The sequence below is a fragment of the Hemiscyllium ocellatum genome, chromosome 11 (assembly GCF_020745735.1).
Source record: "Hemiscyllium ocellatum isolate sHemOce1 chromosome 11, sHemOce1.pat.X.cur, whole genome shotgun sequence".
In the NCBI taxonomy this organism is placed as follows: Eukaryota; Metazoa; Chordata; class Chondrichthyes; order Orectolobiformes; family Hemiscylliidae; genus Hemiscyllium; species Hemiscyllium ocellatum.
Genome location: NC_083411.1, coordinates 14,648,275 through 14,665,872, shown reverse-complemented (window position 1 = coordinate 14,665,872; position 17,598 = coordinate 14,648,275). Strand labels below are relative to the sequence as shown.

At 43.7% G+C, this 17,598-nt stretch overlaps 1 protein-coding gene across 1 annotated transcript in view; it reads left to right on the top strand.

Moving 5' to 3' along the window:
- The window catches only part of npas2 (neuronal PAS domain protein 2), a 96,894-nt gene that overhangs the window by 66,101 nt on the left and 13,195 nt on the right, over positions 1-17,598 (top strand). Inside the window, exons 13-16 of the mRNA XM_060832314.1 lie at positions 586-692; positions 3,087-3,164; positions 10,913-11,074; positions 12,705-12,914. Coding sequence (XP_060688297.1) covers positions 586-692; positions 3,087-3,164; positions 10,913-11,074; positions 12,705-12,914 — 557 coding nt within the window. The remainder of the gene's footprint in view (positions 1-585; positions 693-3,086; positions 3,165-10,912; positions 11,075-12,704; positions 12,915-17,598) is intronic.

Sequence of the window (17,598 nt, the reverse complement as noted above, 5' to 3'; positions counted from 1 at the left end):
TCTATTCAATGATATCATGGCTGATCTGAAAACCACTCCACTCTGTCTGTTCTGCTGCATAGCCATTCCTTTGCTGCCACACACACCATCATGTTCAAATTAGATAATGACTTTCACTGAAATTCAATAGCAGAGAAATGTGAACACTCCGGTAGGTTCAGTTGAAGATTTATAACTCACAAGTTTGAGTTGGAAGGTGGCTTAGTTGTCAGAAAGATATATTAGCAGCAATGAGAACAGAGCAGTCTGTCCTGGGAATATTAGATCTAATAAGATTTTGAAACAATCTCATTCTTTAGCAAAAATTGATAGTGCATTTCTGACTATTGAATATATATAAAATATAATGAGTTCACTTTCTATCATTGTTCAAAACGCCTTGCTCCTAACTGGATTATTTTGAAGTAATACTGTTAAATACTTTTAGTAAAATGCCAATGCTTTTTTATGTTAAACTGCACTCTTGCTGAAATTATATGCATGTAGTTCTTTTTTCTGAATTGTTGTGTTGATTTCCTAATGAAACTTACAAGCTCAAGAGAAAGTCAGAGATTGTTTTTGTCAATGAATGCTTGATTCTTTCAGCAACACAATCCAAAGTACGTACAGAAGCAAGCACACCTTCCAGACAATCAGTAAATACAAGTTTGCAGGACAAGTCAGCTCAGAGATCGCAGCAAGGTGGCACTCAGGTGTGTTTTTCTAAGTTCTTCACATGCTGCAATATAAGCAGAATCATAATTGCTGGAAAAACTCAGCAGGTCTGAGGGCATCTGTGGAGACAAATCAGAGTTGATGTTTCAGGTGAAGTGACCTTTCCTCAGAACCGGGGTACCCCCCTACTTGGGGACCCTGCAGCTTGTCGGACTCAATATCGAGTTCAAAGTTGAGAGTGTGAAGGTCTGAAGAAGGGCTTCGCCCCGAAATGTTAATTCTCCTGCTCCTCGGATGTTGCCTGACCTGTTGTGCTTTTTCCAGCAACACACTCTCGACTCTGAACTCCAGTATCTGCAGACCTCACTGTCTCCTCCATATTGGGTTCAACAACTTTAGGGCTTGAACTCTACCATGTCCTTACCCCAAACTCCACACGTCATGCCTTGTCATCACATAGCCTGCTATTACACCCAGGTGGAGGTAGGTACTGCAGATGCTGGAAATTAGAGTCAAGATTAGAGTGGTGCTGGAAAAGCACAGCAGGACAGGCAGCATCCGAGGAGCAGGAAAATCGACGTTTCAGGCAAAAGTCCTTCATCAGGAATGAGGGCTTTTGCCCGAAACATCGATTTTCCTGCTCCTCGGATGCTGCCTGTCCTGCTGTGCTTTTCCAGCACCACTCTAATCTTGATTGCTCCACTCTAACCAATTGTTAGCCACTAACTGTCCCCACTAACTGTGGGCGGCACGGTGGCACAGTGGTTAGCACTGTTGCCTCACAGCGCTAGAGACGCGGTTTCAATTCCCGCCTCAGGCGACTGACTGTGTGGAGTTTGCATGTTCTCCCCGTGTCTGCGTGGGTTTCCTCTGGGTGCTCCAGTTTCCTCCCACAGTCCAAAAATGTGCAGGTTAGGTGAATTGCCCATGCTAAATTGCCCATAGTGTTAGGTGAAGTGGCAAGTGTAGGGGAATGGGAATGGGTCTGGGTGGATTACACTTCGGCAGGTCAGTGTGGACTTGTTGGGCCGAAGGGCCTGTTTCACACTTTAAGTAACCTAATCTAATCTAATTAATTGCTGTTCACACTCTCACCAGATTGTTATGCATTCTCTCTTTGGGCTCTGCCACCACCTATTGTTAATTGATATCCCCCCTCTCCACTCCATCTCCTGCAAATAAACTAACAATTTCCAAGGTATCATCAGTTTTTTTTCATGTTTTTATTGAAGCAGAATCAAATGCCTGGCTGATATTTACCAAGACCAAGAAACTCTTACGATAACATAAACCTCAAAAACAAAACTACTGATGAGACTAATTCATTGCCTCTTCCTCATCAAAGACTAATTCATTGCCTCATCCTCTTTTCTGTCAGTCTACAATCCCATTTGGAAGAAACTTTTTTCAAAGAAAGGAAAGAGTTAGGATTTACATATTGCCTTTCACAATCTCAGAACACACCAAAGCCATTGAAGTCATAGTATCATAGAGATGTACAGCACAGAAACAGATCCTTTGGTCCAACTCATCCATGCCGACCAGATATCCCAAACCAGCACCCAGTCCATATCCCTCCAAACCCTTTCTATTTATATACCCTTCCAGATGCCTTTTAAATGTTGCAATCGCACTAACCTCCACCATTTCCTCTGGCAGCTCATTCCATACACGTACCAGCCTCTGCATGAAACAGTTGCCACTTAGGTCCCTTTTATATCTTTCCCCTCTCACCCTAAACCTATGCCCTCTAGTTCTGAACTCCCCAATCCCAGGGAAGAGACTTGGCCTATTTATCCTATCCATGCCTCTCATAATTTTGTAAACCTCTATAAGATCTCCCCTCAGCCTCTGACAGTCCAGGGAAAACAGCCCCAGCCTACTCAACCTCTCCCTATAGCTCAAGTCCTCCAACCCTGGCCACATCCTTGTAAATCTTTTCTGAGCCCTTTCAACTGAGGTGTTGTTGCTGTTCTGATAGAGGGAATCTATAGCCAGGAACTACTGAGAATGTGGAACACATTCCAACAGGAATGGTTGGGATGGATGGCATAGATTCATTTAAGGAGAAGCTGGATAATATATGATGGTGAAAGGAACAGAAGAGTTATGCTGCTAATGAGGTCTGGTAGGAGACATATGCAGACCAATAATGAAGTGGGCAGAGTGGTGGGGTACCTGCTTCTGAACAACAACCTCTGAGTTCAAGTCTCACCTGTGCTTGAGATATACCTAAAAGATTGACCAGAGGTAACGACAGCAGCTGAACAAATGTGCTGTTTTGATTCTGTAAATCCCACATCAACGTTTTAAGAAAGGACTAAATAGTTTACTTACACAGAAATGACAAAGTGCACCTTCTTGTATTCATGGTACCTTTACTTCACAAAGTATGTTTTGACCAATGGATTCAGCAGTTTTTTATTTTCCAGGCCCTGATGGCAATGCCACCATCACCGGATGCACATCAACAGCAGCCAGCTGTGATCTCGACTCAACATGCTCCCTCAGTAAGCAATCCCCATTTGCTGGATTTTCTTGCTTTCTTTCACAATTAAAAGCCAATGAGTGATTTCGCAACTGGATTTAACCTCAGACGTCACACGACACCAGGTTATAGTCCAACAGGTTTATTTGAAATCACAAACCTTTCAGAATGCTACTCCTTCATCAGGGTGAAGTGAAAGAGCAGCATTCCAAACATTTGTGATTTCAAATAAACCTATTGGACTATAATCTGGTGTCATGTGACATCTGACTTTGTCCACCCCAGTCCAACACAGGTATCTCCATATCAGTTTTCATGTTATAACGTAGACCACAAATAAGCAGTTGTACACAATAAACATTACCTTTATCCTTTAGTTAAAGACCCGAATGGTTGGGTTGTCTTCTGAGGAAAGGTGGGACAGGCTAGACTGGTATCCACTGGAATTTTGAGATTAAGTAAGAAGAATGCTACAGTGTGTCATGAGAGAATTGAAACGAACAGATAGGGGGAGATTATGCTTTGGTTATACAGGGTGAGACCACACCTGGAGCATTTTGTACAGTATTTACAGAAGGTTGGAAATGGTTTGAAATGTTTCACAGGTTGATTGGAATAATACTTGGAATGGGTGCGTTGTGGTCGGAGGAAGGTTTGGGCAGGCTGGGCTTACATCCAACCAAGTTCAAAAGAGTAAGAGACAGCTTGATGGAAATGTATATTTTGAGGGATCTTATGTACATGGAAGAAAGTTCTCTCTTGTCCAAGAGGGGTCAAAAATAAGGAGTTTCTTTTTTAAGATAGAGAGAACTCTTCTTTCAGATTTTGAGAATCTTTGGAATTCTCTTCTTCCAAAGATAGTAGCAGCAGAGTCCTATTTTTATGGTAGGGTGAATAGATCTTTGATAAGTAAGAGGGTGAAAAGTTATAAGTGGAAATATGGAGTAATCAGATCAATGAAGAACTCATTGAATGATGGAACAGGCTTTGACAGCTCCCAACATGTGTCTTTACATTTCTTATTTCAGTGTTAAACTATGGCCTCACCAACATCTATGCTAACAACTGAGTTGGAACATTGTGCGTTCCAAAAATTGTGAGTTCAATTCCCACCCTAGACTGACATTTTTAGGCAGTACTGTGACAGAGCAGCATTGTTAGGAGTGTTCTCAAAGCAAGGGGATATAAAAATGTCTATGCCACTAATTTGAAGAAAAGTAGGAGAGTTATCAGTGTATGCCAATATCTATCCCTCAATCAACATCGATAAAATAAGATTATCTGTCATTTTCCAAAATACTTTTTGTGGTACCTCACATAATGCAAATTAGCAACCACATTTCCTATATTATAAGTCACTACACTGACAATAAATGATGTCCATGTGAAAGATACTGTATAAATATAACTTTTGTTCAGTGTTGTTTCAAAATTCCCACAGTTTCCTCACTTAATAGCCTCACAAGGATTTTCAGATGCATTTTATGAGGCTGTTGAGGCTTAACTATTATATTGTTATGATAGAACATAGAACATAGAACATAGAAAGATACAGCGCAGTACAGGCCCTTCGGCCCTCGATGTTGCGCCGACCGAATCCTACCTAACCTACGCTAGCCCAATAACTTCCAAATGCCTATCCAATGCCCGCTTAAATGACCATAAAGAAGGAGAGTTCACCACTGCTACTGGCAGGGCATTCCATGAACTCACAACCCGCTGTGTAAAGAATCTACCCCTAACATCTGTCCTATACCTACCACCCCTTAATTTAAAGCTGTGTCCCCTAGTAACACCTGACTCCATTAGCGGTAAAAGGTTCTCAGTGTCGACCCTATCTAAACCCCTAATCATCTTATACACCTCTATCAAATCTCCCCTAAACCTTCTCTTCTCCAATGAGAACAGCCCCAAGTGCCTCAGCCTTTCCTCATAAGATTTTCCTACCATTCCAGGCAACATCCTGGTAAACCTCCTCTGCACTCGTTCCAATGCCTCCACATCCTTCCTATAGTATGGCGACCAAAACTGCACACAATACTCCAGATGAGGCCGCACCAGAATCTTATACAGTTGCAACATGACCTCAGGACTCTGGAACTCAATTCCTCTACCAATAAAGCCCAGTACACCATATGCCTTCCTCACAGCACTATTTACCTGGGTGGCAACTTTCAGAGATCTGTGTACATGGACACCAAGATCCCTCTGCTCATCCACACTACCAAGTAGCCTACCATTAGCCCAGTAATCCATCCTCTTGTTACTCCTACCAAAGTGAATGACTTCACACTTAGCTATATTGAATTCCATTTGCCACCTTTCTGCCCAGCTCTGCAACTTATCTATATCCCGCTGTAACCTACCACTTCCTTCCTCACTATCCACAACTCCACCGACTTTTGTGTCATCTGCAAACTTGCTTACCCAGCTTTCAAGTCCTTCCTCTAGATCATTTATAAAGATAACAAAAAGCAATGGTCCCAAAACAGATCCTTGTGGTACACCGCTAGTAACTGCACTCCAAGATGAACATAGTCCATCAACTACTACCCTCTGTCTCCTTCCAGCCAGCCAATTCCTAATCCAAACCTCTAATGTATCCTCAATGCCATACATCTGTAGTTTTAGCATTAGCCTACCATGGGGAACCTTATCGAACGCCTTACTAAAATCCATATACACAACATCTACTGCTTTACCCTCGTCCACTTCCTTGGTCACCTTCTCAAAGAACTCAATAAGGTTTGTGAGGCACGACCTGCCCTTCACAAAACCATGCTGGCTATCCTTGATCACGTTATTCCTATCCAGATGTTCATAAATCTTATCCCTTACCATTCTCTCTAAGACTTTGCCCACCACTGAAGTCAGACTCACTGGCCTATAGTTACTAGGGCTATCCCTACTCCCTTTCTTGAACAAGGGGACCACATTCGCTATCCTCCAGTCCTCTGGTACTATTCCCGTTGACAATGACGACATAAAAATCCAGGCCAATGGCTCTGCTATCTCCTCCCTAGCTTCCCATAGGATCCTAGGGTAAATGCCATCAGGCCCAGGAGACTTATCTATTTTCATCCTCTCCAATATTCCCAGAACCTCTTCCCTGCATATTTCCAGGCCATCCGTTCTAATCATTTGTGACTCCATATTCACATCAGCAACAGTGTCCTGTTCCTGAGTGAATACTGATGAAAAGTATTGATTTAGTGTCTCTCCAATCTCCTCCGCCTCCACACACAACTTCCCACTACTATCCTTGACTGGACCGATACCTACCCTAGTCATCCTTTTATTCCTGACATACCTATAGAAAGCCTTTGGGTTTTCCCTAATCCTACCAGCTAAAGACTTTTCATGTCCCCTTCTCGCTTCTCTTAGCTCTCTCTTTAGATCCTTCCTGGCTACCTTATAACTCTCAATCACCCCAACTGAACCTTCACGCCTCATCTTTACATATGCCGCCTTCTTCCCTTTCACAAGGGATTCCAATTCCTTACTAAACCACGGCTGCCTCACAAGGCCCTTTACACCATGCCTGACCGGTACATACTTATCGAGGACACGTAGTAGCTGCTCCTTGAACAATCCCCACATCTCATTAGTGTTCTTCTCTTGAAGCCTGTTTTTCCAATCCACACATCCTAAGTCATGCCTCACCGCATCATAATTTCCCTGCCCCCAGCTATAACTCTTGCCCTGCTGCGCACACTTATCCCTCTCCATCACTAAAGTAAAAGTCACCGAGTTGTGGTCACTGTCCCCGAAGTGCTCACCTACCTCCAAGTCTAACACCTGGCCTGGTTCATTACCTAGAACCAAATCCAGTGTAGCCTCACCTCTTGTTGGCCTGTCTACATATTGTGTCAGGAAACCCTCCCGCACACATTGGACAAACACCGACCCATCTAATGAACTCGAGCTATAGCTCTCCCAGTCAATATCTGGGAAGTTAAAGTCCCCCATAACAACCACCCTGCTACCTTCACTCTTTTCCTGAATCATCCTCGCAATATTATCCTCTACTTCTCTAGGACTATTAGGAGGCCTGTAGAAAACACCTAACAGGGTGACCTCACCTTTCCTATTTCTAACCTCAGCCCAAACTACCTCAGATGGCAAGTCCTCTTCCATCGTCCATTCCACTGCTGTAATACTATCTTTGACAAGTAATGCCACACCTCCCCCTTTTTTACCCCCATGTCTGATCCTACTAAAACATTTAAACCCTGGAACCTGCAACAGCCATTCTTGACCCTGTTCTACCCACGTCTCTGTAATGGCCACAACATCGAAGTCCCAGGTACCAACCCACGCTGCAAGTTCACCTACCTTATTTCTTATACTTCTGGCATTGAAGTATACACATTTCAGTCCACCCTTCTGTTTACAGGCACCCTCCTTTGAGATCGCTGCATTATTCATAACCTCCCTACACTCAAGGTCCTGTACCCTAAAGCTACAGTCCAGGTTCCCATGCCCCGGCGGAGTTAGTTTAAACCCCCCCAAAGAGCACTAGCAAACCTCCCCCCAAGGATACTGGTGCCCCTCAGGTTCAGGTGTAGACCATCCTTTTTATAGAGGTCCCACCTTCCCCAGAAAGAACCCCAGTTGTCCAGAAACCGGAATCCCTCCCTCCTGCACCATCCCTGTAGCCACACATTTAACTGCTCTCTCTCCCTATTCCTCGACTCTCTATCACGTGGCACGGGTAACAAACCAGAGACTACAACTCTGTTTGTTCTAACTCTGAGCTTCCAACCTAGCTCCCTGAAAGCCTGTCTGACATCCTCACCCCTCTTCCTACCTATATCGTTGGTGCCAACGTGGACCACGATCTGGGGCTGCTCCCCCTCCCCCTTAAGGACCCGGAAAACACGATCAGCGACATCACGTACCCTTGCACCTGGGAGGCAACATACCAAACGTGAGTCACTGTCGCCCCCACAAAACCGTCTGTCTGTACCCCTCACTATCGAGTCCCCAAGAACTATCGCTCTACCTTTCTCCACCCTTCCCTTCTGAGCAACGGGGCCAGGCTCCGTGCCAGAGGCCTGAACCTCGTTGCTTGCCCCTGGTAAGTCATCCCCCCCACAAGTATCCAAAACATGTTATGTTACTACTTGCATCTGCAACACTCTGGCCCTCTTCCAGAGATCTCACTTGTCTTTTCCTTTGGCACAAATTGAAATCAGAAATGCTCGGCAGCCTCGCAGCATCATTCGCTGTACTTTCTGTGTCCTCCCTCCTTCCCTCAATTCTCTATCTCTCCTCCAGTAACAAAAAACCTGGACAAACATATAAACAACTGAGAGTGGCAAACAGAAAATTACCCACAAGTCCATTGTGCATATCCCATGCATCGGGATACAGAGATTCCATACCTACCTGGACATGAGCAATCTCCCAGAAGTGGGGGAAAAAGCAGGTTAAAAACCCAGGTCCATTAGTGGGGCAAATGGAAAATTCCTATTTGGTGTCCTAAGATGATTGTAACCATTCAAGACCTATATTATACAACATCTACCTTTTTTTGTATTATTCTGCCATGGATTGCTGACATCACTGGCAAGGAGATTGTGGGAGGAAACCTATGCAGACATGGGGAGAATGTGCAAACTGCACACAGACAGTCGCCCAATGGCTGAGTGAAGTATGGGGTGGCACAGTGGTTCAGTGGTTAGCACTGCTGACCCACACACCAGATCACTATCTATCCTTAAATTGTCCTCAAGAAGGTGGTGATGAGCCGCCATCTTGAATCACTGCAGTGGAGGCATCCACACATGCTGTTTCTTCATGTGGGTCAGTCCAGAATTAGGGGGCACTCTTTTAAACTAGAGGATCGTCCTTTTAGGAACAAAATGAGGAGAATCATTTTCTCTCAAAGGGTTGTTGAGCTGTGGAATTCTCTGCCCCAGAAGGTGGTAGAGGGAAGATGGTTACATTTCTGTTAGTCAGGGTTGGATTAATTATTGTTAGGGGATTGGGGGTAGGATATGGTGCAGAGGTAATACCCCCTACCTCTAAACCAGGAGGTCAAGGTTAAGGCCCCGTCTGCTCCAACAGAGTGTCCTAATGCACCCAAACAGGTTGATCCAAAATATCGAGGTTCTTGTTAGGCAAGGGAATCAAGGGTTAGCGGGTGTAGATGGGAATGTGGAATTTGTAACACTTGCAGCTTAGCTATTGTCTTAAGAGATAGCACAGCAGGTTCAAGGGGCTGAATGGTCTGAATGCTTGTATGTTAAAGACAGAGTTTGGGATTTTTGCTCCAGTGACAGTGAAGCAATAGCGATATATTTCCAAGTTATGATGGTGTGTGGCTCAGAGGGGAACATGCAGCCCTGGTATTCGATATCCTTGTCTTTCTAGGTGGGAGAAGTTGCAGCTTTAGAAGATGGTCCATGGATTCAAATATTTCTAAGAAATTATGAACTGCTTAATATCCAATCCCATTGAGCCTTGTATAACTTTAAGTGTATTTTTGGTCCTCTCAACCATAACAGTTGTAAATAACTAGCTTCTATTTAGTCCAGGAGAGGCGATGGCTGAGTGAATTATGGGGCAGCACAGTGGTTCAGTGGTTAGCACTGCTTCGTCACAGCGCCAGTGACCCAGGTTCAATACCAGTCTTGGGCGACTGCCTGTGTGGAGTTTGCACATTCTCCCCGTGTCTGTGTAGGTTTCCTCTCACAGTCCAAAGTTGTGCAGGTCAGGTGAATTGGCCAGGTTAAATTGCCTATAGTGTTAGGTGCAATAGTCAGAGGGAAATAAGTATGGGTGGGTTACTCTTCGGAGGGTTGGTTTGGATTTGTTGGGCTGAAGGGTCTGTTTCCACACTGTTGGGGAATCTAATCTTATAATAGACATTAATCAGAGATCCAGGTAATGTTCTGGGGACCTGGGTTTGATTCCCACTGTGGTGGCATTTGAATTCAGTGTGAAGTCTAATGATGACCATTAAATGATTTTTGGGGACAATCGCATCTAGTTCACTCGTGTCTTTTCGGGTAGAAAATCTGTTGTCCTTACCTGGACTGGCATACCTGAGACCCACAGCAATGTAGTTGACTCTTAACTGTTCCCTGGCCAATAAATCTGGAAATGAATTTGTAACAAAAAACTACCTGAACCATCCATATAATACTCTACTGTACAATTTCAGGTTCTTGATATTTCTGTAAGTTAGCTTTATTACCAATCATCAGTGCTGAAAATGTGTTGCTGGAAAAGCGCAGCAGGTCAGGCAGCGTCCAAGGACCAGGAAAATCGACGTTTCGGGCATGAGCCCTTCTTCAGGAATGAGGAAAGTGTGCCAAGCAGCTAAGATAAAAGGTAGGGAGGAGGGACTTGGGGGAGGGGCGTTGGAAATGCGATAGGTGGAAGGAGGTTAAGGTGAGGGTGATAGGCCGGAGTGGGGGTGGGGGGCGGAGAAGTCCTTGAATGCTGCCTGACCTGCTGCGTTTTTCCAGCAACACATTTTCAGCTCTGATCTCCAGCATCTGCAGTCCTCACTTTCTCCTACCAATCATCAGTCCCCAGATATTTGTCTATATAATTGCTGCTGGCTGGTGTTTGATAATTGATTGAATTCTCTCCATGATTTCAAGCTAACTGGTTGGTATTAACTACTGTTATTGCCCAGCTCTCCTTTGCATTTGAAAGGAAATGATTCAGAGAGCACAGTGAGACGTGTGGAAGAGTGTTCATTGTTTGTGACTGATGCCACAAGTTCTCGTTTTGCTGAAGTCTGTGTTTCTGCAGCAGCCCATGTACCAGTGTCCTGCACAACTGGGAGTGATGCACCAGCTGAAGGAGCAACTGGAGGAGAGGACTCGCATCCTCCAGGCAAACATCAAGACACAGCAGGAGGAGCTGCATCACATCAAGGAACAGTTGCAGTTTGTGCATGACTCGAATCTTCAGGTATCATTCTCAGGGATATGTGCGTGTTCTATTTACTCGCCCTTTAGCCTCATTGGAGATGGTATAGATCTTTCAACAATCAATGTTGCTGTGCTTTTGAACATAAGGCTTTCCTTTTGGCTGTTACGCCATCATAGAATCCTTACAACGTAGAAGGAAACTATTCAGCCACATCGAGTCCTCTGAGAGCATCCCACTCAAACCCAGCCCCCTACCCTATCCTTGTAACCCTGCAATTCCCATGGTTAATCCACATAACCAACACATTAGGGAGCAATTTCCATGGTTAATCCATCAAACTTGCATACTAGAGAGCAATTTCCCATGGTTAATCCATCAAACTTGCACACTAGAGAGCAATTTCTCATGGTTAATCCACCTTTCCTGCACATCTTTGGATTGTGGGAGGAAACCGGAGCACCCGGAGGAAGCACACGCAGACACGGGGAGAATGTGCAAATTCCACACAGACAGTAAGGTGGATTCAATAGACAATAAGTGCAGGAGTAGGCCATTCTGCCCTTCGAGCCAGCACCACCATTCATTATGATTGTGGCTGATCATCCTCAATCAGTATCTTGTTCTTGCCTTATCTCCATAACCCTTAATTCCACTATCCTTGAGAGCTCTATCCAACTCTTTCTTGCACTGTGTGGCAGCAGTACTTATCACTGAGTCTCCATGCTGCCCATTGAATGTTGAAGTAGGTGGCATGGTGGCTTAATGGTTAGCACTGCTGCCTCACAGCGCTAGGGGCCCGGATTCAATTCCAGCCTCAGGTGGCTGTCTGTGTGGAGTTTGCACATTCTCCCCATGTCTAAGTGGGTATCCTCTGGGTGTTCCAGTTTCCTCCCTCAGTCCAAAGATGTACAGGTTAGGGATGGCTTGGCCACGCTAAATTGTCTATCGTGTTCAGGGATGTGTAGGTTTGGCGCATTAGTCAGGGATATATATAAGGTAGGGGTAATGGGTCTGGGTGGGTTACTATTCAGAGGGTCAGTGTGGACTTTTGGGCTGAATGGCCTGTTTCCACACTGTAGGGACTATATGATCAAGCAGCCCATTCCTGTTACTAATTGATGTCTTATGTATTTCCTTTTCCTATGTACTATAAAGTGAACATTTTCACCTTCCCAAGACACTTTTTATATACCTGGCTCTGTATACCATCTGCAAGAGGTACTGAAGCAGTTCACAAATGGGTCTGGGTGGGTAACTCTTCAGAGGGTTAGTGTGGACTTGTTGGGCCAAATGGCCTGTTTCCACACTGCAGGGAATTTAATCTGATCTAATCTAAAAACCAAGGCATCCCCAATAGCATTTCTGAACTTGTGACCTCTATCATCTCCAAGGTCAAGGGCAGCAGATATCTGGGAACACCATCATCTCCAGGTTCCCTTCCAAACCACATACCATCCTGATTTGAAATGATATTGCCTTTCCTTCACTAAGGCAGCCTTATCAGAGACAGCAATCTGATTAATAAAATATCCCAAGGTTTCAGAGCCATTCAACATCATGGGAGAGAGCAATTTCACGGAATGTCTTGTAATTTCATGGTGCCTACTTCACAGTGCAGTGAAATAATTCTATGTAGGTTTTAATACATTTTATTTTTATGTGATCATAGATGATGCTTCAACAGCCCAATTCACTTGCGTTTAATACATTGGACCATCAAGATCAAGGACAGCAACAGCAGCAGCAACCAGGGAATGTCATGCAAAGCTCCTGCCTATCCAGCAAACAGATGCAAGCTCTTGTGGACTCTGAGTTACTCAGCCAGCAATTGTCCTCTTCTCAACATGTCCTCAGAGAACCGAATGTGAAATCAGTGCCGGTAATTCCTTCCACAATATTCAATGGCCAAATGCAACTTCTGAGGGGTCTTTAGCACATGACTACTAGATTAGATTAGATTACTTATAGCACAGCTATATTCGGCCCAACAAGTCCACACCGACCCACTGAAGCGCAACCCACCCATACCCCTACATTTACCCCTTACCTAACATTACAGGCAATTTAGCATGGCCAATTCACCTGACCCGCACATCTTTGGACTGTGGGAGGAAACCGGAGCACCCAGAGCAAACCCACGCAGACACAGGGAGAACGTGCAAACTCCACACAGTCAGTCGCCTGAGTCGAGAATTGAACCCAGGTCTCAGGCGCTGTGAGGCAGCAGTGCTAACCACCGTGCTGCCCACACTAGCTGTTGTTCTGACCAATAGGCTAAAGAAAATCCAAGAATCTCCAGTGATGTGGAGGTGGTGGTATTGGACTGGGGTGGACAAAGTTAAAAATCAAGATTAGAATGGTGCTGGAAAAGCACAGCAGGTCGGGCAGCATCCGAGGAGCAGGAGAATTGACGTTTCCGGCAAAAGCTCTTCATCAGGACCATGGGTCTTGCTCCTCGGATGCTGCCTGACCTGCTGTGCTTTTCCAGCACCACTCTAATCTTAACCCTAATCTCCAACATCTGCGGTCCTCACTTTCGCAAAGTTACAAATCACACAACACCAGATTACAGTCCAACAGGTCAATTAGAAGCACTAGCTTTCAGAGCGCTGCTTCCTCATATGTAGCTGATGAAGGAGCAGCACTCCGAAAGCTAGTCCTTTCAAATAAACCAGTTGGACTATAACCTGATGGTGTGTGATTTGTAACTTTGATCTCCAGTGACATTGCACGTTTCAAATCAAGTGTAGTCTTCAGCTGAAACAAGGTTGAGGAAGAGGGATTACTGGCCCAGGACAGACAGACCGAAATCATTTCCCTTTTTGTTTGTACTTATACATTCTGCCATTGTTTCTGCATCTTTTCATTGTGGTCTTCTCAAATTAACCATGTAAAATACCAACAGTACATTGCATTTCCATAACTCATTTCAAGTAGTAAAATGTCCCAAAGTGATTTGCTGGAGAATTTTCAAACAGCGAGTTAGATAAGGATACATTATGTCAGATGACCTAAAATAAAATGATCAAAGAGTTTTTGAACAATGTTTTAAAGACAGAAGAGATTTAGGGAGGGAATTCCAGGGCTTGGAGCTGTGGCAACTGAGGACACAGGTATTATTGGTGGAGTAACTAAACTAAGGGATGTTCAAGAGGCTGGAATTGGTGAAGTAGAGATATTTCAGAGTGTTGCAAGGCTGGTGGAGATTTTAGGGTTAGGACAGGGTGAGGCCAACACAGGATTGATAGGTGAAAAGAACTTGCTCTCAGCTAGATACATAGAAACGTGGAAAATAAGAGCTGGAGTAGACCATTTGGCCTTTTGAGCTTGCTCCACCATTCAATATGACCATGGTTGATCATCCAACTCAGTCCCCTTGTTCCCTTTTTCTCCCTATACCCTCTGATCCCTTTAGTTAAAGAACCATATTGAAAATTTTCCTGAAAATTTTCAATGTTTTGGCCTCCACATTCTGGGAGAATAAATTTCTCCTTACCTCAGTCCTAAACATCTGCCCCTTATTCTTAAACTCTGACCTCTGATTCTGCACTCCCTGGTCATCAGGAACATCCTTCCTGCATCCACCCTGTCTAATCCTGTTAGAGTTTTACAGGTTTATGAGATTCCTCCTTATTAAATACGGTATTTAGTCCTAACTGATCTAGTCTTTCCCTGTATGTCAGTCTTGCCATTCCCAGGAATCAGTCCGATAAACCTTCTTTGCCCTCTGTCCATAACCAGAACATCTTTCCTCAATTGAGGAGACCAAAACTGTATACAGTACTCCAGGTGTGGTCTCCCCAAGGCCCTGTATGATTGTAGCAAAACATCCCTAGTTCTGTACACGAATCCTCTCTCTATGAAGGCTAACATACCATTAGCCTCCTTCAGCACAAGCTGCACCTTTACCTTCAGTGACTGGTGCACAAGGAGACCCAGGTCTCATTACACCTCCCCCTTTTCCAATCTATTGCCATTCAGATAAGCCGCTCTCCTGTCTTTGCTTCCAAAGTGGTTGTTGTTGCTTCTATCCAGATTATACCACATCTTCCATCGATGTCCACTTACTTAACCTCTCCAAATCACGGTGAAGCTTCTCTACATCCTCCTCACATATCCCCTCTCATCCAGCTTTATGCCATCTGCAAATCTGGAGATATGATGCATAGATTCCTTATCTAACCATTAACACATATTGTGAATAGTTGGGGTCCAAGCAGTGATCTCTACAGTAGCCCACTAATCACTGCCCTCCACTCAGAAAATGATCCATTTACTCCAACTCTTTGCTTCCTGTCTGCCAACTGGTTCTCAATCCATTTCAGTACATGATCTCCAATCCTAAGTACTTTAATTTTCCATGCTAATCTCTTATGTGGGACCTGATTGAAAGCCTTCTGAAATTCCAAATAAACCACATCCACCAGATCCTCCTTACATTCTCAAAATACTCCAGCAGTTATGTCAAGCACAACTTCCCCTGTCATTATTAGATTAGATTACTTACAGTGTGGAAACAGGCCCTTCGGCCCAACAAGTCCACACCGACCCTCCGAACCGTATACCACCCAGACCCATACTCCTACATTTACCCCTTCACCTAACACTACGGGCAATTTAGCATGGCTAATTCACCTAATTTTTGGATTGTGGGAGGAAACTGGAGTATCCGGAGGAGACTTCAGGCAGATACGGGGAGAACGTGCAAACTCCATACAGAGAGTTGCCTGAGGCAGGAATTGAACCCGGGTCTCTGGCACTGTGAGGCAGCAGTGCTAACCACTGTGCCACCGTACCACCCATCTTTCAACTGGTCTCTTATTACAACTTTTATAATGGACTCTAGCGCTTCTCCCACTCCCAATGTCAAGCTAACTAGTCGAGAATTCCCTGTTTTCTCTCTGCCTCCCTTCTTCCCTCACAGGGTTAACGTTAGCTACCTTCCAATCCCATAGGAACCTGTTCCAGAGTCTTAAAAATTTTGGACGATGATCACTAGCATATCTGTTATTTCTTGGACCATTTCCTTAACTACTCTGGGATGAAGGTTATCAGGCATTAGGGATTTATCTGCCTTTAATCCCTTTAGTTTCCCCAATATAATTTCCCTACTTTTATTAATTTCTTTCAAATCTTCCTTCACATTCAGCCTTGTGATCCCCACATTTCTGAGGTGTTCGGACGGAGCTAAAGTACGTATTTAGTTAGTCTTCCATCTCTTTGTATACCGTTATATGTTTCCCATTCCATTTTAAATTCCCCACAAAAAGTGGACACCAGAGTTTTGGATAGCCTCAAGTTTACATGGATAAGCTGTCAGATGTGCCGGAGGAATACTCAAGTTCAGAGGTATCAAAGGCGAGAGTGAGGTTTTCAACACCAGATGATCTGAAATGATGCTTCCCACTGCAACACCTCCACTTCCAGGACTGTTTCACGTCACCCTCCTCCCAGTAGTGATGCTACAATACCCTCCACTGGCAGGAGAGTGTAATTACAGCATGACAGGTTTACATAGGTAACTTGCATTGCAAATGTGGCCTTTGGAATTTAGAACTTACAACACATCTTGAGATCATGAAAAGCAGCATATACATCCAAGCCCTTTCCTATTTTTCCTTCTTTCTTTTAGAATGAAAAGAAAAACTGAAAGGACTACATTGATAAAATCCTAACATTCTATTATAATATATACTGCATACAAGTACAGTTAAATGTTTGCCATTAACTTCAGAAGAAACTGGACATATTGTTATTGAGGATAAACTGATGAAAGGGTGCTTTCCAAATTACTTTGTACGTGTTAGATAGTTGTGGAATAAAGATCTACTTAATGTCACCTTCTACAGCTAATGCCGCAGTCCTGACCAAATGATAGACGCTAAGTGCAGTACAATGATCAAATATAACCCAACCTTTGAATCATTGGTTAAAACAATCAATTCTGAGTGAAGCTGAATTTAAAAATATATTTCAATGTCTTAGCATTGCCCCTAGAAATGTAAAATCCTCTTTAAATGCTTAAGTGTCAGGAATATGTGTTTAACTTCATTTACGTTAAGTACTTTTATTCAGAGTTTTGATAGATAACTAACAAATTCTGTACTGTCTGTACTGTATGTACATTTGTATGTCAAATGCAGGAACAACACTTTACTCCCTGCTGCTAATCAGCTTATGAACATATGATTAGTTAACTGACACACAAGACATTCCACTAACCTATTAACCAAATTGTTAAAATAATTATTTAAAACTTGTTAATGGCTTTGTAAAAGCATTGATATGAGAGTCATAAAAAATGTTTTTATGAACTAATATCATTGCTAAAGTTTGATTATTCCTTCAAGGATTTATGTTTGGGATGGAGCTGTGTTTAGTGGTGTCTTGAAAAATAGTTGACTAAGTGCAATCAGTTTAACAAGAGAAAAGTCATTGATGGTGTGTGCTGAAACCAGATAGACCCGTTTGTGGTTGCCACATTTGCAGTCTGACTCATAAGGATTAATTATCTGCTCCTGGGCCCATTTGTTATGTTCACTCTTAATAATACTGAGAACAGC